Source organism: Spinacia oleracea, chromosome 4 (assembly GCF_020520425.1).
Source record: "Spinacia oleracea cultivar Varoflay chromosome 4, BTI_SOV_V1, whole genome shotgun sequence".
NCBI lineage: Eukaryota > Viridiplantae > Streptophyta > Magnoliopsida > Caryophyllales > Amaranthaceae > Spinacia > Spinacia oleracea.
In genome coordinates this window covers 149709947-149730868 of record NC_079490.1, presented here as the reverse complement: position 1 = coordinate 149730868, position 20922 = coordinate 149709947, and the positions used below count along the sequence as shown (strand labels likewise).

The window sequence follows — 20922 nt, the reverse complement described above, 5'->3', positions numbered from 1 at the left end:
CGTAAAAGATTGTGTTTTTTTTACTTGTTCGTTTGTTTTGCGTTTTTTTGCCGCAAAGTGCTTGTATAACCATATAAAATTAGGGTATGATTAAGGGTAAGAATAAGTTTAATTTGGTAATAAAAAAATATAAGATTGAAGGGATGAATTCCAATTTTTTTAACTGCCTTAATAATTGCTTTCATGTTTGGTATAGTTATTAAATTAAATTGTTGTTGACTTTAGGTTGTCACGTGCATTGAAATTTCACTTTTTACAGTATCACGTTAATCATCAGTTTTTTGAATTATTATAATTAAATTAAATTAAAACTTATTAAAGGTATTATAGTCTATTTCAAAGGGGGACACCAAAATTCCATTTACTTAAATGACCTCATAAATTTCCTTATAAAATAGAGATATATATCATATATGCACGCGATGCATGCAAAATTATTAAAAACTTAAAATTGTATTTTTACTTAATATTGATGTATTGGCGTAAGCAAAGATCTTGTACATACTACGTACAACTATACTCTTATAATCTTTTCTACATAATCATATCTTACCATTCTTATGGAAAATAAAAGCCATAATAGTTTTCTAATTTTATGGAAAGTCAAAGATCTCCAAATATTAGACCATTAAATTTTACACGTATGGGGATTAGCCCGGAATGCTGGCACCAAAAAACTTTCCTGATTTGTTATTGCTTTTCAGTTTTTAAAATCAATAAATAATCTGATTTTTAAATCAATAAATAATTAGATTTTTAATTGAATTTAATTGTGGAATTTTAGAGGGTAATATAGTTTTATTCTAGGGGTCACCAAAAGTGGTGTTATCGAAATACCCCTCCCCTCTTCACTTATTCATTCTGATTTTACAGAACAAATCATCAAGCTATTAAGTTAAAAAAAAGTTGTATATTGTGAATTTTACCATGTCGAGGCGATCGAATAAGCTAAGATGTTGTTTAAAAATCAATTAAAATATTTTTGGTAATTAATTTTCTTGCAAAAAAAAAAAGTATCAGTTATGTATATGATCTTGAAGATTGACATCTACATGATCTCAATTTCCTTAATCCAACCAATAATGACTCCCGACTATGCATTTTTGAAAGGAAATATTAAATATAATCATATCAACCCTGATTTGGCTCCTAAAATAACAAATTTATTTCTAAGATCTTTAAAAAATTAAGAATATAGATATGCATGGTTTTAGTATAAATAAAGACCTAAAGTCATTAGCAAATATCATTAACCTCCGAAATAACCTCTCAATTAACCTCCCATTTTCATTAAGCTTTTCAATATGGCCGGAAAGTCAGTTTTTATTCCCCTTCTTTTGGTGCTAGTGATGGTTTGCATGCCCTACGGTTAGTGAATATGTCACTTTTACTCTCCCTATTTAAATTGGCAATGGGTAATATATTTCATAAAATAATAATAATAATATTATTATTATTATAAATCAAATATTTTAGAAATAGTTAGTGGGAAGTCAAATATTTTACAAATAGTTATTATTATTATTATTATTATTATTATTATTATTATTATTATTATTATTATTATTATGTTTCTAATATTGCTGATACATTTAAACAGGTGGAATTAGCAGGGAAATATCTCCAGTGTTCCATATACAGTCGTCGTGCGGTAGTAGCTGTTGCCCAATGCCTGGCGGCGGATGTGACCCGGCCAAATGCAATGACCTTTGCAAAGCCAGCCCAAGCAGCCCAGATGGTCGTTGTGATAGAAATACCAGAATGTGTTGTTGTGTCTGAACCATATACAAAACATGGCATTAAAGTTTTGTCAACCTTTTAACCAAATAATGATAATACCATTCATTTATCCCTATTTCTGTCTTTTTTTATATAATATAAAGTTTTATTTTCTCCTACTCCATTTTTTATTCTTTAGAATATATATGCTTTTATTTCTAACATCAACCAATCACATGCATAATTACCTTAACTCGTTTAGAGTTAGTTGAAAGTCACGTTTAATTGTTCTTATATCGAGAATATTTAATTGTGACCATATAAATGACATGCCATAACTAATGGTTGATATTCTTGTCCTCTAAATAATTAACCAATCAACAAACAACATATGGTTAAAAACTTCTCAGGTAATTAATTAATACAATAATTAAACTATTAGTGGTTTTGTTTCAAAAAAAAACCCTAGACTAAAGGGTCATAAATGAGAAAACAAGAATTTGTAAACAATAAGTAATAAATAGACTAAAACTTGTAGGGTAAGATCCACTGATATGGTGGAAATGGTCGATCCAGTCCTTGAAAATGTCCAATTCTTGTTTCCTCTGCGCTATCAACCATTCCGGGTCATTAAAATCGAGATTTGAGGATGTCATATCCATACAAGTTGTACCTTAATATTTGTGAGCGAGCAAATATTAAATATATTAAAATACAATATAATTTGCCTCTAAAAAGAATACAGTATAATATAATTTTATTAAATAAGCAATCACGGAATTATCCATTTTTATACGGAGTACAAAACAAGAATGTAAACAATTAATGTTTCTAGTTTCTACATGCGTACCTTCAGTGGTTTTGATTGCCACAATGGTCTTCGATAAATCCTGTAGAATCCTATATGATATAAAAATTTAAGCTATCAGTTAGTATATTATAATATTCTTGTAAAAAAAAATTAAAAGTTATTATGTTACTTACGATCCACTACTGAAAGGATCTCTGAGCCCATTGGAGAAGATAATGTTACCTCCAAAGCCGGTTAGAGATTCAATTATGTTCTAACAAAGATTTCAAGAGTTAAGAAAAAATAGATAAAACTTTAGAGGAAAAACAAGAATAATAAATAAATATGAAAAAAGCAGGATTAATTACCTTACTACCGAAGAAGCTAATCGGTGAGTGTGGGTTTGGTAAAACTCCAAACCTTGACTGACATGATTTTTTAAATTCGATGAAGTTAAATGGTTTGGCGGGAAGCATGGTCTCCTCGAGACATCCCACCGGGAAGATGAGCTCATTGCATCGCTGCCCCAAATAATTCAAAAAGTACGTATATTTAAGAATTATTTCAATTTTATGGAAAACGTGAAAAGATAAACATTATATTACTTTGGACATATTCGGTATCATTTTATGCTTTGAGTATTTAGTTTTAATAAAACGAGAAACTATATAGAGGATATTCGTGATTTTTAAAACCAATATTTTGTAACCACTAAAGTGGTTTTGCCTTTTTGGTTTTAGTTTTGTCAAAACTAACCTAATTTTCGTTTTTTTAAACAATACTCCCGAACAATTTTGTTAACAACGGAAAACGACTAATCAACAATGGTGGCGAAGAGCACCTTAATTAGTAATGTACCTGCCATTCCCAAGCAACTGTGTCATTTGCAAAAGGCTCGAATGGAGACTTGACTCCGATTATGTGATTTTGCAAACAGTTTTCCATTATTAGTTTTCCACGGATGGCAGTAGCTACTCCGTCAATCGAACTGGGCTTGTTGACTGCGTAATCGCAGATGGTCTTCACCCCGAGATTGTTAGGCTCATCATACTGTACAGCTGCAGAGTACATTTGTGCCAGCCAATGTTTGATCTCCTCAGACGACTGTAACGGCCTACATTTATAAAAAAAAAAAAAAAAAAAAAAAAAAGCAGTTTACTAAATGATGGAGCGTAAAAGTGATTAAAAAGACTAGCCTAATAGACATTATAAAGTACTATATTAGCTAGCCAACTAGCCAAGCCATGTGGTAAGCCAAATTGACTTGGTCCTTCGGCCCTTTAATTAGAGGTTGTTTTTTCGCATATCAGATATGTGTGGCAACACACATATCCACTAAAAGACAAATAGCTAAAAGACAAAAAAGGAAGTACCATTCATGTTAAAAAAAGTACCATTCTGTAAAAAAAAAAGTACCATTTTTGTTTAAATAAGTACCATTTAATTACTTTTTTGTCCAAACTTGTAATAGCCTTTTAGGCATTCTGGTTGTGTATTAGAGCTTGTTTAGCTTTGTGTTTGCTGATTTCAAGGGCATAGAGTCCAACCTAGTTGGTTTGTATGACTTGGAATTGGCTTAAGTTGTATTTGTTTGATCCAATTAATATATTTCTCTCTTGCTTAGCAAAAATAATTACTTATTTGTCTTTTTTCCTATTTTGTCTTTTATTCTGATATGCATTTGCCCATACATATCTGATATGCGCAAATACTTCCTCCTTTAATTAGCCCATTTATAGTAAAGATGGATATGAGATGTGTCGAGCCCACTTATATTGGTTTTGGATAGGCCTGGCCTATGCCAAACCAACTAATAACATATTATGCCATGCCGAAAATGTCAAATTGCCGCCTAGTCTCTACCCAAGTCCATATGCAATAGCATATGGTGTTTACATAGGGAGTATCTAATTTCATTTAACATGTATTATCGTGTGGGACCAAATTATACCGTTCCTTAATATACTTTATTTAAAAAAACATATGTCACCACTTCATGCCGTGTCATGCAATGCTTTTTAAAAAAAATTATACAAGGCACGACATGAATTATACAATATTTTTGCATAAAAAATCTAATATACATATATAAAGGAGGCATATTTGCTGAACTATTAGAGCGTCACCTAGGATTACTAATGGTTTCGGCCAATGAAAAATAAGATTTCTAATTTATTTTTGAATTAAAAAAATCGAGTGTCACGTAGATAATTAATTAGGTGCCACGTAGATATTTAAATTAATTAATTAATTACTAATTTAGACAATTCCATCCAAAATCAAACGCTCTAATAATTAAAAAAATAAATCTAAAATAAAATTCATCCAAAATCAAACATTAATCTAAAATAAAATTCAATCCAAAAGCAAACATTAATCCAATATTAGAGCGCCACGTAAGAAATCTAATGGTTTCAGCCAATGAAAAATAAGAATTCAAAATTATTTTTGAAGTAAAAAGTCGAATGCCACGTAGATAAATAATTAGGTGCCACGTAAATATTTTTATTAAATAATTATTAATATTTCTTATATACAATTTCATCCAAAATCAAACACTATAATAATTAAAAAAATAAATCTAAAATGAAATTCATTCCAAAATAAATCTAATGAAGTATATAAATATAGCAGTTGATATATGTAGGAGATTTATTTTAGCGGTACAATTTAATAAAAATCGTGCATCGCACGGGCTAAAATCTAGTATTATACTATTGTACTCCCTCCGTCCCTTAATACACGCACCGCTTTCCTTTTCGGGCCGTCCCTTAATACTTGCACTGCTTCTAAAAACGGAAATTTATACCAATATTATATTATTTTTCACACTTACTTACTAATCCCACCTACACTCCTATTTCCTACAAAAAATCATTTAAAAATTTACACCCCCACTCACCACTCTCCACCTCTTACACAATTTCCACTAACTATATTAAAAAAATACTCACTATCGATCAACTAACACCTATTAAATTAATAAGTCAATTCAAATGTTTTAAACTCCGCACTGGTCAAAACGGTACGAATATTAAGGGACGGAAGCGGGGACGAAGCTACGTTAGGGCCCAAGGGGGCCCCGGCCCCTGTCACAAATCAGAAAGTATTCATATAGTTATATTATTGTCCGAAGTAGACAATGAAATGTGAGTTGTTGTAGTTGTTGAAATGTAAACTCTCTTGTACAAAGGTGAGAGGTTCGATTCTCAGGTTTTGCACTTTGCGTTACTATTTTCCTTCCCTCTTCTTTTTCTTTTCTTTCTTTCTCCTTTTTCTTCCATCGTAATTTCTTTCACAAATAACTAATTATAAATTTATCTATCTTAAAATCATTTCTTGTTTTCTTTAATAATTTTTACTATATTTTTTTCGATTAAAAAAAAGAAGAATGAAATTGTTCGGCCCCCGTCAAGATAGGTTCCTGACTTCGTCCCTGGACGGAGGGAGTACTAATTTTCATAAATTATTTAGTTACCTGCAAGTATTGAAAATGTTGGTGAGTTCGGCCAACCCGTTTGGTTTAATAGCAATGTCATCGATTTCTTTCCATGAACGGCGTATTGACTCATAGCATTTCGGGTTCACATCCTACAGGGTAAGAAAAATATAGAGTATATAATCATATAATTAAGAAAATACGAAGTAATAAATAAATATACAAGTGATCTTTAATTACTGAGTAGTCAAGAAAATACTCTGTACCTTAAAGTCATTGCTCACGATGGAGCAATACCCATCAGATGTTGTACTATTACCGTAGTACAACAACGGTGTTGATGAGGCGAGGGCCCCAATTGCAATCTCCGGGTACCTCAACCGGAACCACGTCGCTAAAGCTATTTCCAAAAAAAAAACATTTACAAAAGGAAACAAAGTTAGAAAAATGAATTACGGAGTAGTACACTAGTATGTATGTACGGAGTATCATGTATCAAAAAGTACATATATATGCTTGTTAAAAATAAATCCTTATTTATCTTTAATCTATTATGTCCATTGTATTAAAGTATATAAGCCGCATAAGTGAAAGTCCAAAACTAATAAAAGGTAAACCAAAATTCAATTGACTAGTGTTGTTCATATCTATCATAATAAACGGAGTTTCAAAAAAAGAAAAAAAAAATTCTATCATTAACGGCTTAACGTACCCTTTATGCATAAAAGTGGAGCAAGATTTATTTACCTCCGGCATATCCGATACCCATAACGATGACAGGTGAATTACGGGCAGAGTAGTTGACTTTCAGACTCTGGATAATGACCGCGTAATCCTGCAAGGCTTGGTCTGTAGCCAGGCAGCTCCTCACCTGATGATCGGCCATGGCCGACTCTATTGTCCCCAATGGAATAGAATCGCCATAGAACCGATGCTAAAAGAATTGGGCGACACAAATTTAAGAAAATTATGTTAGAAATAAATGTCAAATAACTACTGGTTGAAATAACTGTAGCATAACTTGGCCTACAAGTTTTGTTTGAATTTTTACAGTTTAAAACTTTTATCGTAAACTCATGTTTTTCTTCAAAAAATAAACTAATTACTCTGTAGCTAGTGGCGGATTCACGTAGGTGCAAGGGTGATCCACCGACAATCCAAAAAAATGAAAAATAAATAAGTTATAGTTGAGAGCTAAGATACCTATTATAATGTAGAACTGGTCTTTAGGTAATACTTAAAAAAACTGAGCCATGCACATAAGGCACTGCGTATAACTATAGCGACAAACCTAAGAGACCGGTCTTTAGAAACAACCCGGTCTCTTAGAATTTTGATTAACAAATCCGCCACCAACAATTCTTATATGAACTTGGTCCACACTAAATTTATTGTGGAACATGCCTTAAAATAAAGTTAACAAATTGTTCCTAATATTTTTTTTGCATTTTATTAGGATTATTATGAAAAAAGTATCAAATGAGTGTTGTTGATACATGTTATGCTTGAATAATGTGATTTTAAGCCACAATTCGCTTTTAAAAACATAGGGTTACTATGTTTCAAAAAATGGTTACTATGTCTAAGAATTTTGGTGTTTAATTTATTATAGTTACTATATGAACAATAAAGGTCACTATGAGTGTAAAAATGGTGCTTTAAAAAACTATTGATTTTGGGTCGACATTAATGTTATTGTGAACCAGTCCACGCAAGAATAATCCGCAACCAAATTCAATTCAAATCAAACAGACCAGTTATTAAATACCTGGTCTCTTAAATTAAGTTATTCTTTTCACAATTCACATAAAAATGGTAGAGAAATCCGACAATTCAAAATAAAAATCCTGACTCCGTCACTACTGTCAGTAACTAACACATGTGAATTGAAAATAACATTACCAGACAAAGAAAAGTACAAACAGTTTCATCATGAACTTAATTTCGACCATTTCACGAAATAAATAACAAAAATGACGACTAATTAAACAAACTGAAAATTTACCTGAATGTGAATTATCATTGCCTTGAACTCGTCGGCGCTCTTAGCAAGAGTCCCGTAGCGTTCAGGGGCGAACAATTCTCCATCCTCGCCCCCAAAAAGCACGAAGATAGGTGCTCTTGTCTGAGCTCCTCCCCAGCGGGTATCGTCAACAAGCAAGTTCTGGGTAAATGTTAAATTACCCAGATTGCTAGATCCGAAATGGTCAACCCGCTGGGTAAAATTGAACAACTTACTATTGTCATCACCTACTCAATTAATAAAAATTAAAACAAAGAAAAAAGAACACGCAAATTAGAGTTAGCTAGATGAATACTACTCCACGTAAGTAACTGGTAGTTGTACACAATACCAAATGAAAAGAACCAAAAGACCGTCACAAAAATAAAATAAAAAGATAAAAGAAGGAAATTAAAAATATTCACATTGCCATGGTCTCCGACATGAAATTTGAAATATTGGAATTATTTATTACAAATTTTAATTTAATTCTAAAACCGATTTCTTTTTATTCTTTTTTTATAAAAAAAAGGTCTTGTTTTTTCCTGGTTTTTACGGTGCAAATTGATTGCAACTTGCAAGACATCAAACATATGTATAACTTTTTCATAATCGATCAAACCAAATTAGTGATTTTTCTTTGATAAATTTTCTTTTAAGTCTAAATTCATGTACACCATATAGGATAAAATCAATCAAAAACTAAATCAAAGTTAGTTATCCGTACAATTAAGTAAGAAACGTTTATAAATACTACTTAAATAATACAAAGATTAATTAAATATGCGTTTTGTTAAGCTGATTTTTATTTATTTTGTTCTAAATTTATATTATATGAACTTATTAAATTTTATTTTTCTTAAACTTATCTTTTAACTTATTTTTTTATGGAATTAGTGAAAATAAGATGAGTTAATACTTTATTTTTAAAGAAGGAAAGAATGTTTCTTTATTTGATTGATAAGAAACTCATGTTCCTTCCCCCATAGAGAAAGAAATGTTAGATGTTTAATGACATTGTATGCTGTCGAAAAATTAAAATCATTTAGGGGCATAATACCGAGGAAGTATTTTCGGATATCAGATATGTGTGGGCAAATGCATATCATAGCAAAAGACAAAATAAGAAAAGTGACAAAAAAGAAATTAAATGGTACTTTTTTTAACTGAATGGTACTTTTTTTTACAGAATGGTACTTTTTTAACATAAATGGTACTTCCTTTTTTGTCTTTTAGCTATTTGTCTTTTAGCTGATATGTGTGTTCTGATATCCGAAAAAACAACCTCACATAATACCTTACCCATTATTGATGTCATCAGCCCCAATAACAATATGATCATGGTTGTTGACTTCGTGATGTATCCGCCTACAAAAAAATCAGGAAATAAATAAATTTTTAAAAAAATTATTCAGTATGGCTTTCATGCTAAGAAAATCTCCGTACAAACTACTCCGTACATGTATATGAATTATTCAATCCAACCAACTTAGTCAACTTTACAAATGGTTTTTACTGTAAAAGCGAATGCAAGTTCCTCACAAGCTTTAGTTTAGAAATTTTTATGAACATGGCTGCTTAATTTTGATCTTCTTCAAGGACAACCGAATCTTTGGTTCGCCTCAAAATTTAGAAAAGCCAAAAGACTTATTCCATAAAAGAAAACTTCTAATTCATCATCTTTGTTGAAAATATGCCTTTCAAATTCCCATCAAAAGTTCAAAACCATGTTGCCAAGAAGTAAATGAACCATCTAAAAGACCATTTGCAACTTAAATCAGGCTTCGGAATTAGGATTATTTGTTGAGTTGATAACAGTCCCACCTTACCAGTAGATATATTACTCCGTAATTTTTTTTATTTAAAAAAATATATATTTAAATCCTTCTCTGTTCTTCCTTAGAACCACCATATCTAAGCTACTAACACCACCACCGCCACCCAACCCACCTGCCCCTATTACTCTCCTCTGACACTCACACCATCACCACACCTTCTCTGCCATTGTCCTTCCCTTTGCAGTCTTCACTTAACCCATTTCAAGTTCAAGCTAATAAACATCGACAAGTACAAAATATTGCGGAAATCTCACTACTACAAAAAAGGGCATAGAGTACTGTTGAAATACACCTTATAGGACGCCTTAGAGGCGTTCTCCAACTCAGCGCGCTATAAAGTTTATAAAACGGGTAAAAGAAGCGTTATATATACCTAGTTATAAAGTACGATGATAAGAGATAAGCGTCCTCTATTCCCTTCCTAAAATCAGAAAATGGAGAAGGAATATAGAACGCTTAACGTACATAACCGTCTCCTATACTTTATTATAAAGCGCGCCTTCCGTACATAACCGTCCTCTATTCTTTCTGTTAAATATTGAGATACAGAACATCTTCCGTACATAGGCGTACTATATACTTCATGTTTAATATTAAGATAGAAAGTCGTTTCCTTACACAACCATTCTATATTCTACCCCTTTTTTTAATATTATTTAAAAATAGCAGCACACGCATCCCTAAAATAGGATACAATTCTAGTATGTAAACCAAATCTAAAAAGATATAATAAAAATGATATCCACACGATCTGTCCAAAAATCCTTTCATTAAATAACAAAATAATATTGTTTATTCAATAACAATCCTATTAATCATTGATAAAATATAAATGATCCAAGGTACATCAAAAAAAAAATCCAATATCACTACAAAAAAAAAACAGATTCTGCAGCAAGAACAGATTATGTAGCAACAACAGCTTCTGCAGCAACAACAGAAACCAGACTTGGTTCATCTGCAGGACTGAACTGAGATAACCATCTCCTTGAGCTAGCTTAAGTCACAATAGATCATCGTCATCATGATCTTCCTCTTCATCATTATTTGGTCGGTGATATTCGCTAACGTATGAGATCCACCTCTCCCTTAGCTCGTCAATCGTAGTTTGAGAATACGTGGGAGCTTTGATAAAATACTACAAGACAAGTTAAAATGTAAGAGTAAGAAATGAACATGATAGCAAGCAGAAATAGTATTTAACAAAGAACATGCAGCAAGCAACAGAACCAGTAAGTGATGAGTATATACAAGCAGGAAAGTACATATACAACCAGGACAGTTCATATACAAGCAGGTCAGAACCAGTAAGTGATGACTAATATTTGCAATTAGATGTGCTAAGTCACGCTTAAAATTTCTCAACTCAAGCAAAGTAAGTGCGAGCAGGAAGTAATGAGTATATACAAGAAGAAAAGTTTTACCGCAGGTTTATTGATGCAGGTGTGAAGATTCATCTGCAGGTGGCTGATTCTGCCTATAATTTTCTCGGTATTTCTTTCATTGAACTTGTAATTAAACCTTCCTCTATCTGCTACAAAGGCCATAGGCTCAGTATGAGATGCATTCAAATTAAATTCAATGCGTCTAACTTTCCTACGACACTTATGACTCCATGAGATACACATTTCCCTAATATGCCAGTTACTGTCAAATTGACCCCAAGATAGATAAATTGAGTATCTGTAACTTTTACCAGGTCCAAAAGCTCTAGCACAAACAGTATGCATCCGAATCACACTGTTCATTTTCCTCTCAACTCAATTTTTAGAGGTCTAGAGTCTTCACACCTTTGTACCTGAGTAGAGAGTCACGCTGTGTACATATCAAGAAAGAGTAACCGGAATGGAAGCAAATCTTTGCTATTACTCGACAATATAAGCAAATAATTGCAGCACGGTACAGGGATAAAATTTCAGTACCATCAAATTCACATTCTCACTATAGTTAGAGCAATGAAAATGTTTATCAATAAGCCTACAAAATCTTGGATTGATCTGTTACAACGCAATCCCATAGCATACTAAAGATTAAAGCAACAGAAATTCTAACGTTTGTCAAACAATTAGCGGAGACCTTTAAATATTCAAGCAAACCCAAGAGAATTACCTCCAAGTGGGTCAGCATGTCAACTACAACACCCAAGTCGTATGTAAATGCCTTAGTAATCATCATTACCATGTACTCTGACTTATGTAAATGCCAAGCAGACTCAGCAAATGCCTTAGTAAGCAGACTCAGTAAGCAGACTCATGACTTATGTCAAGCAGACTCAATAAATGCCTTAGTAATCATCATTACCATGTACTCTGTGTATATAATGTAGTCGCGTCATATCTAGCATAAGTACACCTAATGGAGAATGAATGACTTCAGTAGTAATGAAGGTTAACATGCTTAGGGACAAGGGAAGATCTAGGAAATAGGGAAAAAGTCTGAAAAGATTCACTATGATACATGTGTACTTTGATTTGCTGCAGTCTGAAAAGTTCACCCACTGCTTTTCTGCTAAGTTACTCAGGCTCATTTACTTAAGATAACCCTAGCTCTTCTATATTCAGACATGACTATGTCAGTATGTCTGTATGTTCACTTGACATTTCATTTTGGATCCAATAAATGTAGAATTTTCAGTTTATAGCAGGGAGGTGCAGACAGACAGGTTATGTAAAAATTCTCTAGAGCAAATATATATATATATATATATATATATATATATATATATATATATATATATATGACAACAAGAAAGAAGCTACAAGATGATAAGTAGAAGCTGGTTTTCTTTAGCCATCTTTCCATTTTAAAGTCTTATTAAGAATATGTTTCTCCAAATAGAAATTTATACACAAATTTACATTATTTGGCCACCTTGCCATTTCAGTAATATAGTTGTACGTACCTTCCTAGCATAGCCACCATATGCCATACCACCAATTAGAGAATTGCATGAACTAGATATTTCTCAGGTCAAGATCTCATCATCCGGGTTCCCTGCAAAACGGGTTTAATAAAGGGTTAAGTATTTCAATTAAAGACAAAACTAGAGCAATAAGGACACTTAAAGGGTCAGAATATTACTCATGGTTTGAAAAAGTCTGTGTTCCTTCAACCCTTTTATTGTGTGAGCATTTGTGCCACCAGCCAATTAAAGAAATCATGTGAAAGTTAACTATTGATAGAAACAAAAGAAGATAGAAAAAAGAAAAAAAACAGCAACAGAAAATTGACCATAAATACACTTCACTGAAAGCAATTATTCTGAAAACATCTAAGAAGAGGATACATTTTATTTTTATTGCTTTTTAGTTCAACTTTGTTCTATTAATCGAAACCTAACTAACCATCATCGACTTAAGTTGCAAGGAGTAAACAAAAACTCCTTATGTAGGACTTATACCTGAAAACTGAGCTTAACTTTACAAGGAATAAACAGAGAGCTGTGCTAAGCTAGTCTTAATTGTCGTCTGTTGGGCAGGAAAAACAGCGCTCAACTCTTACCAATTACCAAACAACCAATTATGAGCCCCCTCACTACTCAAACATCAAGAGAACATCAAATATACAACTTTTTCTAAGAGTGGAGGTCAGGTAAATGCATTTTATCCATAAGGCAGAAAGGGTCTGATATTTATATTCAATGTCTGGTAAATGTTAAGGGTGTCCACCACATTTGGATTCCCGAAGGAAAGAAACTATCACCTCGACTAGTCTGATTATGTACCGTGATTAGTGTTATGAACTACATTCATCAGCAAAGCTGCAGAGGCGATGTTCCACTTCAATGGCCTCGTCTACATGTTATATGATGCAAATTTATGGATAAGGCACTCAGGGTTATATTGCCTGGCTATAGGCTCAAAGAAAGTGAGGGTAAGGTGTCCGTATTAGCATTTCACCAACAAAGGAATGCTCACATTGGGTATGATCTGAAGAACAACTTGTTCAGTTTAGCCTATTCAGGAGCTTGTCCTGACGACACTGTCGATTTTCGGCAAAGGTGAAGGCAGCATGCGCTTATTCTAACAACTACACATTGCATCTACATATAACACTCAATAGACAACAAATCAGTACTAAAAGTAGAAAATTCAAAGATAATCCAGATCCTTGAAGAATTCAATTTTTCATTATCCCCTTTCTTTCCCTAACTGCAAATTTCAATTTAATCAAACTTAAATCATATTAACTAAAAAATTCAGTTTAATTTGACTAAATTCACCAGATTTTTTTGCAATAATCCTACTAAATTAAATGTAATTCGATTTAATTATTACACCCTCCTTTATGATTCGACCTAAAACATCAATTCGACATTACAATTTCGTAATTAAGAACATTATTAGTTGCAGGATAAAGATTTAGAACAAAACTAAGAATACTAACCTCGAAATTCGGAGTGTGGAGAGGCGATGGTCACCAGAGGTTGAAAAGAAGCAGCGGAACAGTAGCGCGGTGGCGGTACATTTGTGCGGCGGTGATCTGGTGGTGGTGCGCGATTATAGTCTAGATTTTGCGGGAGATTGAATTTGGGGGTTTTGTTAGAAGGGTTTTTGTTTTGCACGATTATGGTTAAGGTTTTGTAGGAGATAGAGTAGAATGTTTAGGTTTTGGTTTTGCTAGAGGTTTTTTATTCTAAGGTTTGATTAATTTAATCCCGCAGAATTAGTTTTTTTTTTTTTTAATGAGAATATAGTACGCAGTTATCAAGGACTTAAAACACCGCTCTATATGTTATTGATTTAAATATTGTATATATTAAATATTTTTTTTTATTATGGTAAAAAATATGAAACGGTTAAGTGATGTAACCGTTCTGTATTCTTTCTCCCATAGAACTGTTATTAGAGAAAACCGTATTCTATTATCCTATGAAACGCTTAAAACACTTAACCGTACTCTATTTAGCGTTACATATTCTAACTTTTGTAGTAGTGTCTATCAAATTTACCAGACCCGTGTACGAGAAACTAACGACATAATTTCAGAAAAATAAATACTCCGTATTTGAAAACCAATTTCAAACCACTCTAAAATAAATCAAAACCCACATAAATTCAGAGTACCAAAAGAGTCACAACTTCGCGAAAGAAAAATGCTACAGAAAGAGTGAATATCAGTTTGATTAACAATTTTTATGGAATTGAAGAGAGAGGAGATTGCCTGTAAGAAGAGATAACAACATAATGTCCTTCTCCTCCCTATTCTGCAATACCACCCCATTCTCTATTTTATGCAGATGATAAAATGTTATTCCAACTGGGCCGCCTTCCCTATAAATTTGGGCGGCTCGAAAAATCCGCTATTTTTGGCTTGAAATAGCGGGTTTTGGGTATAAAAATTGGCCCGACATATCGAACAGATTTTTATGCCCTCGATTCGACCCGCCTTTTGATCAGGTCTAGTCCATAGTTGAAATTATTAACATTAATTTTTCCTATATAAAAATTCATGATGGAGGAGAATTCAACATGATGCTTGTACCCTTGTATATATATTACTATATTAGTCCCTCCTAGCCTAGCAACTCTTTTTGTTATGTGAAAATAGAAAAAAAGGTGGAGAAATATATATGGACTCCGCTTTAGAGTGCCAGAAAACACCCTTTAAATCCTAGGGTCTATGACTATCAACTCAACAAATAAGGTAAGCATCATATTCAACTTTTAAAAATGAAAAATGAAAAATGAAAAATGAAAAATGAAATTGAAATTTATTCAAATATCAAATGCAAAAAAGATGTTATGCTCACCCCTAGTTGATGTTGTCAGCTCAAAAAAGATCATCGATGAGAACACGGCCGACTTCATGATGTACTCGTATAAGCCTATCAATCACAAAACCAGAGTATTCACTTAGAAACTAGTATTTTGAAGTTTATATATATGCAGAGTGTTGAGGTAGATGCGTGTTTTTATTTAAGCTCATAAGAAAAGTTAAGTTAGCAAATTTAAATCAAAATATTAATTACTTTTTACTTTCACTTAAAGACGCAATTATTCCTTTATTTTTTTTGTTGTTGATAGAAACTAAAGTCGTACACAGCTCACAGGGTAGATCAAATAATTGAGCTTTCTTTATCAAGTTAGTTTTAATGCATTTTACAAGTCCTCGTATCAACAAATCCAACAACATAAATCAACGGTAATAACCATCAGTCAATCACTACCATATTCTGGTTACAATAATAACGTACCTAGCTAGGCACGTAGATGAATAAATTTGAACATCTAAAGTCTAAGAAAGTGGAGTATTAGCAAAGAAGCTTTCCTAAGAAAATCCAACTTCTGATGTAAAATCATCAATGGATATGTCCTTTTCTTCCATCCATCACAATGGCGGAATCAATTAAAACGAAGGCTACACAGGTGCATACCCTTCACGCGGGAAAAAATAAGTTATTTCTCCTTTAAAAAAATGTCAACAACTACTTCACGTGAAAACCTAGGAAGTACTCCGTAGGAGTTTACTCTCCCTGTATTTATTTAAGGGATACACTTGTCTTTTCTGCCCGTATTTATTTAAGAGATACACTTGCCATTTTTAGTAACTTATCAATCCTACCATCTAATTAAATAATATATCTAATTTACCTTATGACCCACTATCCTATTAAACAAATAATTTGATAAACCCACCACACCTCCCACCCAACAAAATGACATGGTTCCACTTGTTTACTTATTAAAATATCTACCCAACCCAACTTGCTTTATTATTTTATTTTATTCAATTCTCCTTCTTAATACCCATACCCGATCAAGTGCATCTTTTCACTACAAGAATATGTATCTTTAACGACAACCCATTTACGACGGTCAAAAAACCCGTCGTAAAAGCCTTTTGCGACGGGGCTAACATCCAAACAAGGACGGGAATAACCGTCGCAAATGTCTTTTACGACGGGCTTACGACGGATTTACGACGGGATTCCTATTTACCACGACCTCTTTTATGACGGGTTCGCGACAGGAAATCCCGTCGTTAATCAACGATTATTGGCCTTTCGCGACGGGATTTCCCGTCGTTAATAGTACAATTTCTTGTAGTGTTTAAATAAATACGGAGGGAGTAATAAAGTAATACGAGTAATTCTAAAAAGTGGTCCCACACTTTTCAACATCCTATAAACTTTAATGTTAAATTAAATTAAAATTAAAATATTGATTATTACTCCAATACTTTTTTAAAAAATTATCTTATGATTTTATTTTCTTTTTACCCCAAAGATCGATAAAATGTTGGCTTTTCATCTTCTTTCTTTACTTGTTTCATGCTTTCATTGTTTGGCATATGTGTTGAAAATAAATGACGAAAACATTTTGAATGAGAAATTATCGAGAGCAGTTATTTCTTTTTTCCTTAGAATTTTTTTTACTTGAACATCAAATTCTGATTGTATATACGATGATTTTAGTGTCCGGATGTCATAAAATTTTCAATATTAACATAATATTGTATACCCTATTTTGAAATCCTGGATACGTCACTGATCCATCATAAAGACGGGGCAACTTAACAAGTGGCTGAGATGGTCCTCTACCTTGTGAATTTGTCAAATTAACTATATTAGGAAGTTGATTTTATCTTTATCATCAAATATAACAATGATATTGATAAATTTGAATTGAACGAGAATTATATGACAACTAAATTAGATCAAGATTCTTGTCCAAAAGCTGTGTAGTATTAATTAAATAATTACCAAAATAGCAACTGAATATATATTTATTGAAGAAGTCAAGGAAGGAGATAGAGAAAGAGACAACACATATAGAACAAAGGGTATTAAAGAAAGAACAATAGAACAATGCCTACGGTCTCTCATTTTCTATATTTATTTGTAACCCACACACTTAAAATCATCATTCAACATACAAATTTTTCTAAGGCCGATTATAGCAAGCGCCTCTATTTTATTAATTATCGGGTATTCCTAGAACACAATGTATTTAACAAGCAAAACAAAAAGAGATTATGAATCTGTAAAATCAGAATTTCGATCAAATCACACATTCGATCAAATCACACATCACAGTATACTAGGCACTCTAATTCTTTAAGAGATTTATCTAAAAAAATCGCGATCGAGATGGCGGCAAAACTTATGGGTTTACAATTGGGATGAACTTTACTACTCCGTACAAAGTACGGATTATTACTTCTTTGAGAAATTTATTTTCAAAGTGATAAAGTGATTTATGTGATACTCCGTAGTCTTCAAAAGTGGTAGCTAAGTAAAATCAAGCTTACCTCAGATATAGATGAGTTTTACAATAGTATGCGCAACCTACAAGTACGACAAGACGCACTTTCTCAGTTCCTCTTACGTACGTATTGAACTTCAAAGCGACCTGAAATTAAATAAAATTTAAAGATAACCATGATAGATGGTAGAATATTTGACACAATTTTCTTTGTTAACCTTTGGAAACCAAAAGAACCTGAAATTTTAAAATATAAATTAAGCATAATTACTTAATTATTACACTAATTATGTTGTTCACTTTGTTGTAGAGTAAATGACCCATGTGCGAAGTTGTTGGCCCTGTTTGGTAATTAGAGTTTAGCGTTTAGCTGTTTACTGTTTACATTAGCAGTTAGCTGATTACCTTTTTATTTAGCAGATTTGACTGCGGATTTGACTAGCTGTTTATATAAACGTGTTTGGTAACACTTAGAGGTTTGATAAAAGTTGTTCACCATTTAATTGTGCAAAAAGACACTTATGGACATTAGTCTTATTATTGCCTTTTTCATTTTTTATTAATCAATAATTGTGATATAAAATGTGATTTGCTTATTTAGAAAATATTGTACAACTTTAGAAAACACAAATAAATACCACGTACATCATTAGTATTTAATATGTGATATTATTAATTACCAATAACAACAATAATAATTAATAATCATCTTCTCACATCATACACACAAAAATATCAGAAAAACGGAGATAAAAAACATCTACAAAAAAATGGGCATTTAAGAACCCAATATAAAACCCACCCCTAAGAATAAAAGCCCATTAGATAATTATTAAGTAAAAGTAATAAAAGGAAAAAAAATATTCAAAGTCCTCCTAAACCCACACTCCATTTCCGTTCTCCAACAATCCATCTTCGTCTTCACCTTCTTGTCATCTCCGCCCGACATTCCTCCATCCCCATCTCCTCAAATATAACTATTTTCCAGTCCTAAAATATTTCCCATATTAATTATCAACAAACATCAACAATTCAAGGCAAATAACCATCTCTGATAGAGCTCATTAGCTCAACATGCAACAAAATCTTGAAGTAGGAGAAGTAATTTGGTAGGGATATATTCAACTTTTAATTTTAATTTCTTCAGGTATTCTACCAAACGAATGTTTTCCCCCAATAATTATCACTGAATATCCAATTAAAAGTTTGATATTTTATTTATATTGTCCATATCAAATAGGTTTTCCGGACTTTTTTTTTGGGTTAGATTTATGGATGTTCAATTGTGAATTAGTTTGGTAAATCACTGATCAATCAGAGTTGTGGAGATGTAGCTCAAGGATTCAACAGGGAGGACAAGATCGTCTTTTACAATTTTGTACTTACAAAACTCTCAACAAAACGTTGCTCAAAGCAGTGTGTTGATAATTAGAGGTTTTAGGCCAAAACTCTAATGCAAACCTCTTTCTACCAAACACCACTATTAGAGTATTTGACTAGTCAAACCTCTAATAGTGGTCCAAACCTCTAATTTTCTCCAAAACCTCTATCTACCAAACAAGGCCGTTGTGTTTTATCTCAATTTGGTATTGTTACTTAATTACAACAATAGACAAAATAAATATCATATTCTTGTATATAAAGTTCTAAACCCAGATTAAAATATATGTGGAGATGATTGGATTTTAATTTTTCAATTATAATATGAAATCTTTGGGAAAATGTTGCCATAGTAATAATACGTGTCATTAATTAGTTTCTTGGTAAATAACGTTAATAAAGGGTAAATATATAATATGGAAAATTTGCCAAATACAACCCTAACAACTTTATATTTTACGGGTTACAACCTCACACTTTCATTTTTCTTAATTACAACCTCAAACTTAATCTCACACTTTAAATTACAACCATGAATCGGATTCCGGCGAAAACAATCGTGATGTGATGTCATTATTATATTTTCATTCTAATTAAATGATTTCCGAGAAAACAAAAAACATTAATCAAAAATAATAACCAGAAACTTTAAATTACCATTTCTCAACTCCCTCCCTCGATTATTCATCCTCAATAACTCCATCTTTCCAAGAAATATAAAGTTTCATTTTTTTTTGTCAATTAACTCGTTTTTACAATAATAAAAATGAAATGACTGGTGTTTTGTGTGTGGGGCTGGAGGAAATTTGTAGATCATTTAGGGGAAACTTGTGGGTTTGATTGATAAGTTTTACCTGATTTCATTGATAATTGAATGTTTTTGTTGCATTTGATTGTATTTGGAGATGATTGAATTTTAATTTTTCAATTATAATATGGAATCTTTGAGAAAATGTTGCCATAGTAATAATGCGTGTCATTAGTTTCTTGGTAAATAAAGTTAATGAAGGATAAATAATATAGATAGAATGACATTCAAATTTTCATTACAACATTAATGTGAAATACTACCTTCTTATGCAAATATACACTCGTTCTTAATTTAGTCTCCAAAGATTGACCAGGACATATATGTGGAGTATATATAAGAATATTCTCTCGTAGAGTTTTTTTTAAGTAGCCAATTAAATATTTGAAGAGATGCATTGGTACGTACTTTTTGTTTTTGTTATGTGACACTACAACACAAGTGAAGTTGAATCAAAGAAGAAAGTCAACAAGAAAAGTGACCTTAACACTTTTTTATTGTTTGTTGTTGTCGTTGATTTGGATTCAAGTCGAATTCGAAAAGTTGTGTATATTTTGAAATTATACAACATTGTGATATGATTGACATAATATTTGTGAAAGAAAACTTTAATTTGCTTACAATTAGTTACATCCATCTTTCGCCACAACCGTAGTGTCAAGTTGAAGTAGATTCTTCGCTTGTAAGTTGTATCCTATATTTTGAAAAATTTGTACTATAATTATTCACCACTCCAACT

At 32.1% G+C, this 20922-nt stretch overlaps 1 protein-coding gene and 2 long non-coding RNA genes across 11 annotated transcripts; 1 reads left to right on the top strand and 2 right to left on the bottom strand.

The window, feature by feature from the left end:
* Window positions 1-1248: 1248 nt before the first annotated feature.
* On the top strand, window positions 1249-1855 carry LOC130459920 (uncharacterized). Its single transcript, XR_008919655.1, has 2 exons — window positions 1249-1368; window positions 1601-1855. It is a non-coding gene; the product is annotated as an uncharacterized lncRNA (long non-coding RNA).
* A 233-nt stretch (window positions 1856-2088) lies between these two features.
* LOC110800631 (uncharacterized) lies at window positions 2089-18114 on the bottom strand. Of its 4 annotated transcripts, XM_056827547.1 has the most exons (12): window positions 18042-18114; window positions 15541-15615; window positions 9253-9318; window positions 7954-8198; window positions 6696-6882; window positions 6215-6348; window positions 5988-6100; window positions 3368-3623; window positions 2878-3030; window positions 2704-2783; window positions 2570-2619; window positions 2089-2392 (listed from the first exon to the last, which is right to left on the bottom strand). In XM_056827547.1, exons 2-12 carry the CDS (start codon window positions 15596-15598, stop codon window positions 2190-2192), a joined length of 1545 nt encoding a protein of 514 aa, XP_056683525.1. In that variant the 5' UTR covers window positions 15599-15615; window positions 18042-18114; the 3' UTR covers window positions 2089-2189. The 4 variants fall into 4 exon arrangements, with proteins under 4 accessions (XP_056683525.1, XP_056683527.1, XP_056683526.1 ...); XM_056827549.1 differs by lacking the exon at window positions 9253-9318 and having other exon boundaries at window positions 18042-18098; XM_056827548.1 differs by lacking the exons at window positions 9253-9318; window positions 18042-18114 and having other exon boundaries at window positions 15541-15718.
* On the bottom strand, window positions 10541-14435 carry LOC130459919 (uncharacterized). Of its 6 annotated transcripts, none has more exons than XR_008919654.1 (6): window positions 14175-14435; window positions 12870-12902; window positions 12691-12782; window positions 11485-11603; window positions 11213-11322; window positions 10541-10926 (listed from the first exon to the last, which is right to left on the bottom strand). It is a non-coding gene; the product is annotated as an uncharacterized lncRNA (long non-coding RNA). The 6 variants fall into 6 exon arrangements; XR_008919653.1 differs by having other exon boundaries at window positions 11213-11319; window positions 14175-14432; XR_008919650.1 differs by having other exon boundaries at window positions 11213-11319; window positions 11485-11586; window positions 14175-14427.
* Window positions 18115-20922: the final 2808 nt, after the last annotated feature.

Excerpts from the sequence above, each read along its gene's own strand:
- LOC110800631 (XM_056827547.1), bottom strand. The coding sequence starts at position 15,598 with ATGAAGTCGGCCGTGTTCTCATCGATGATCTTTTTTGAGCTGACAACA. Across the intron at positions 9,319-15,540 it reads GCTGACAACATCAACTAGGG|GCGGATACATCACGAAGTCA; the intron begins GTGAGCATAACA and ends ATTTTTTTGTAG. Across the intron at positions 3,624-5,987 it reads AACATTTTCAATACTTGCAG|GCCGTTACAGTCGTCTGAGG; the intron begins GTAACTAAATAA and ends TTATAAATGTAG.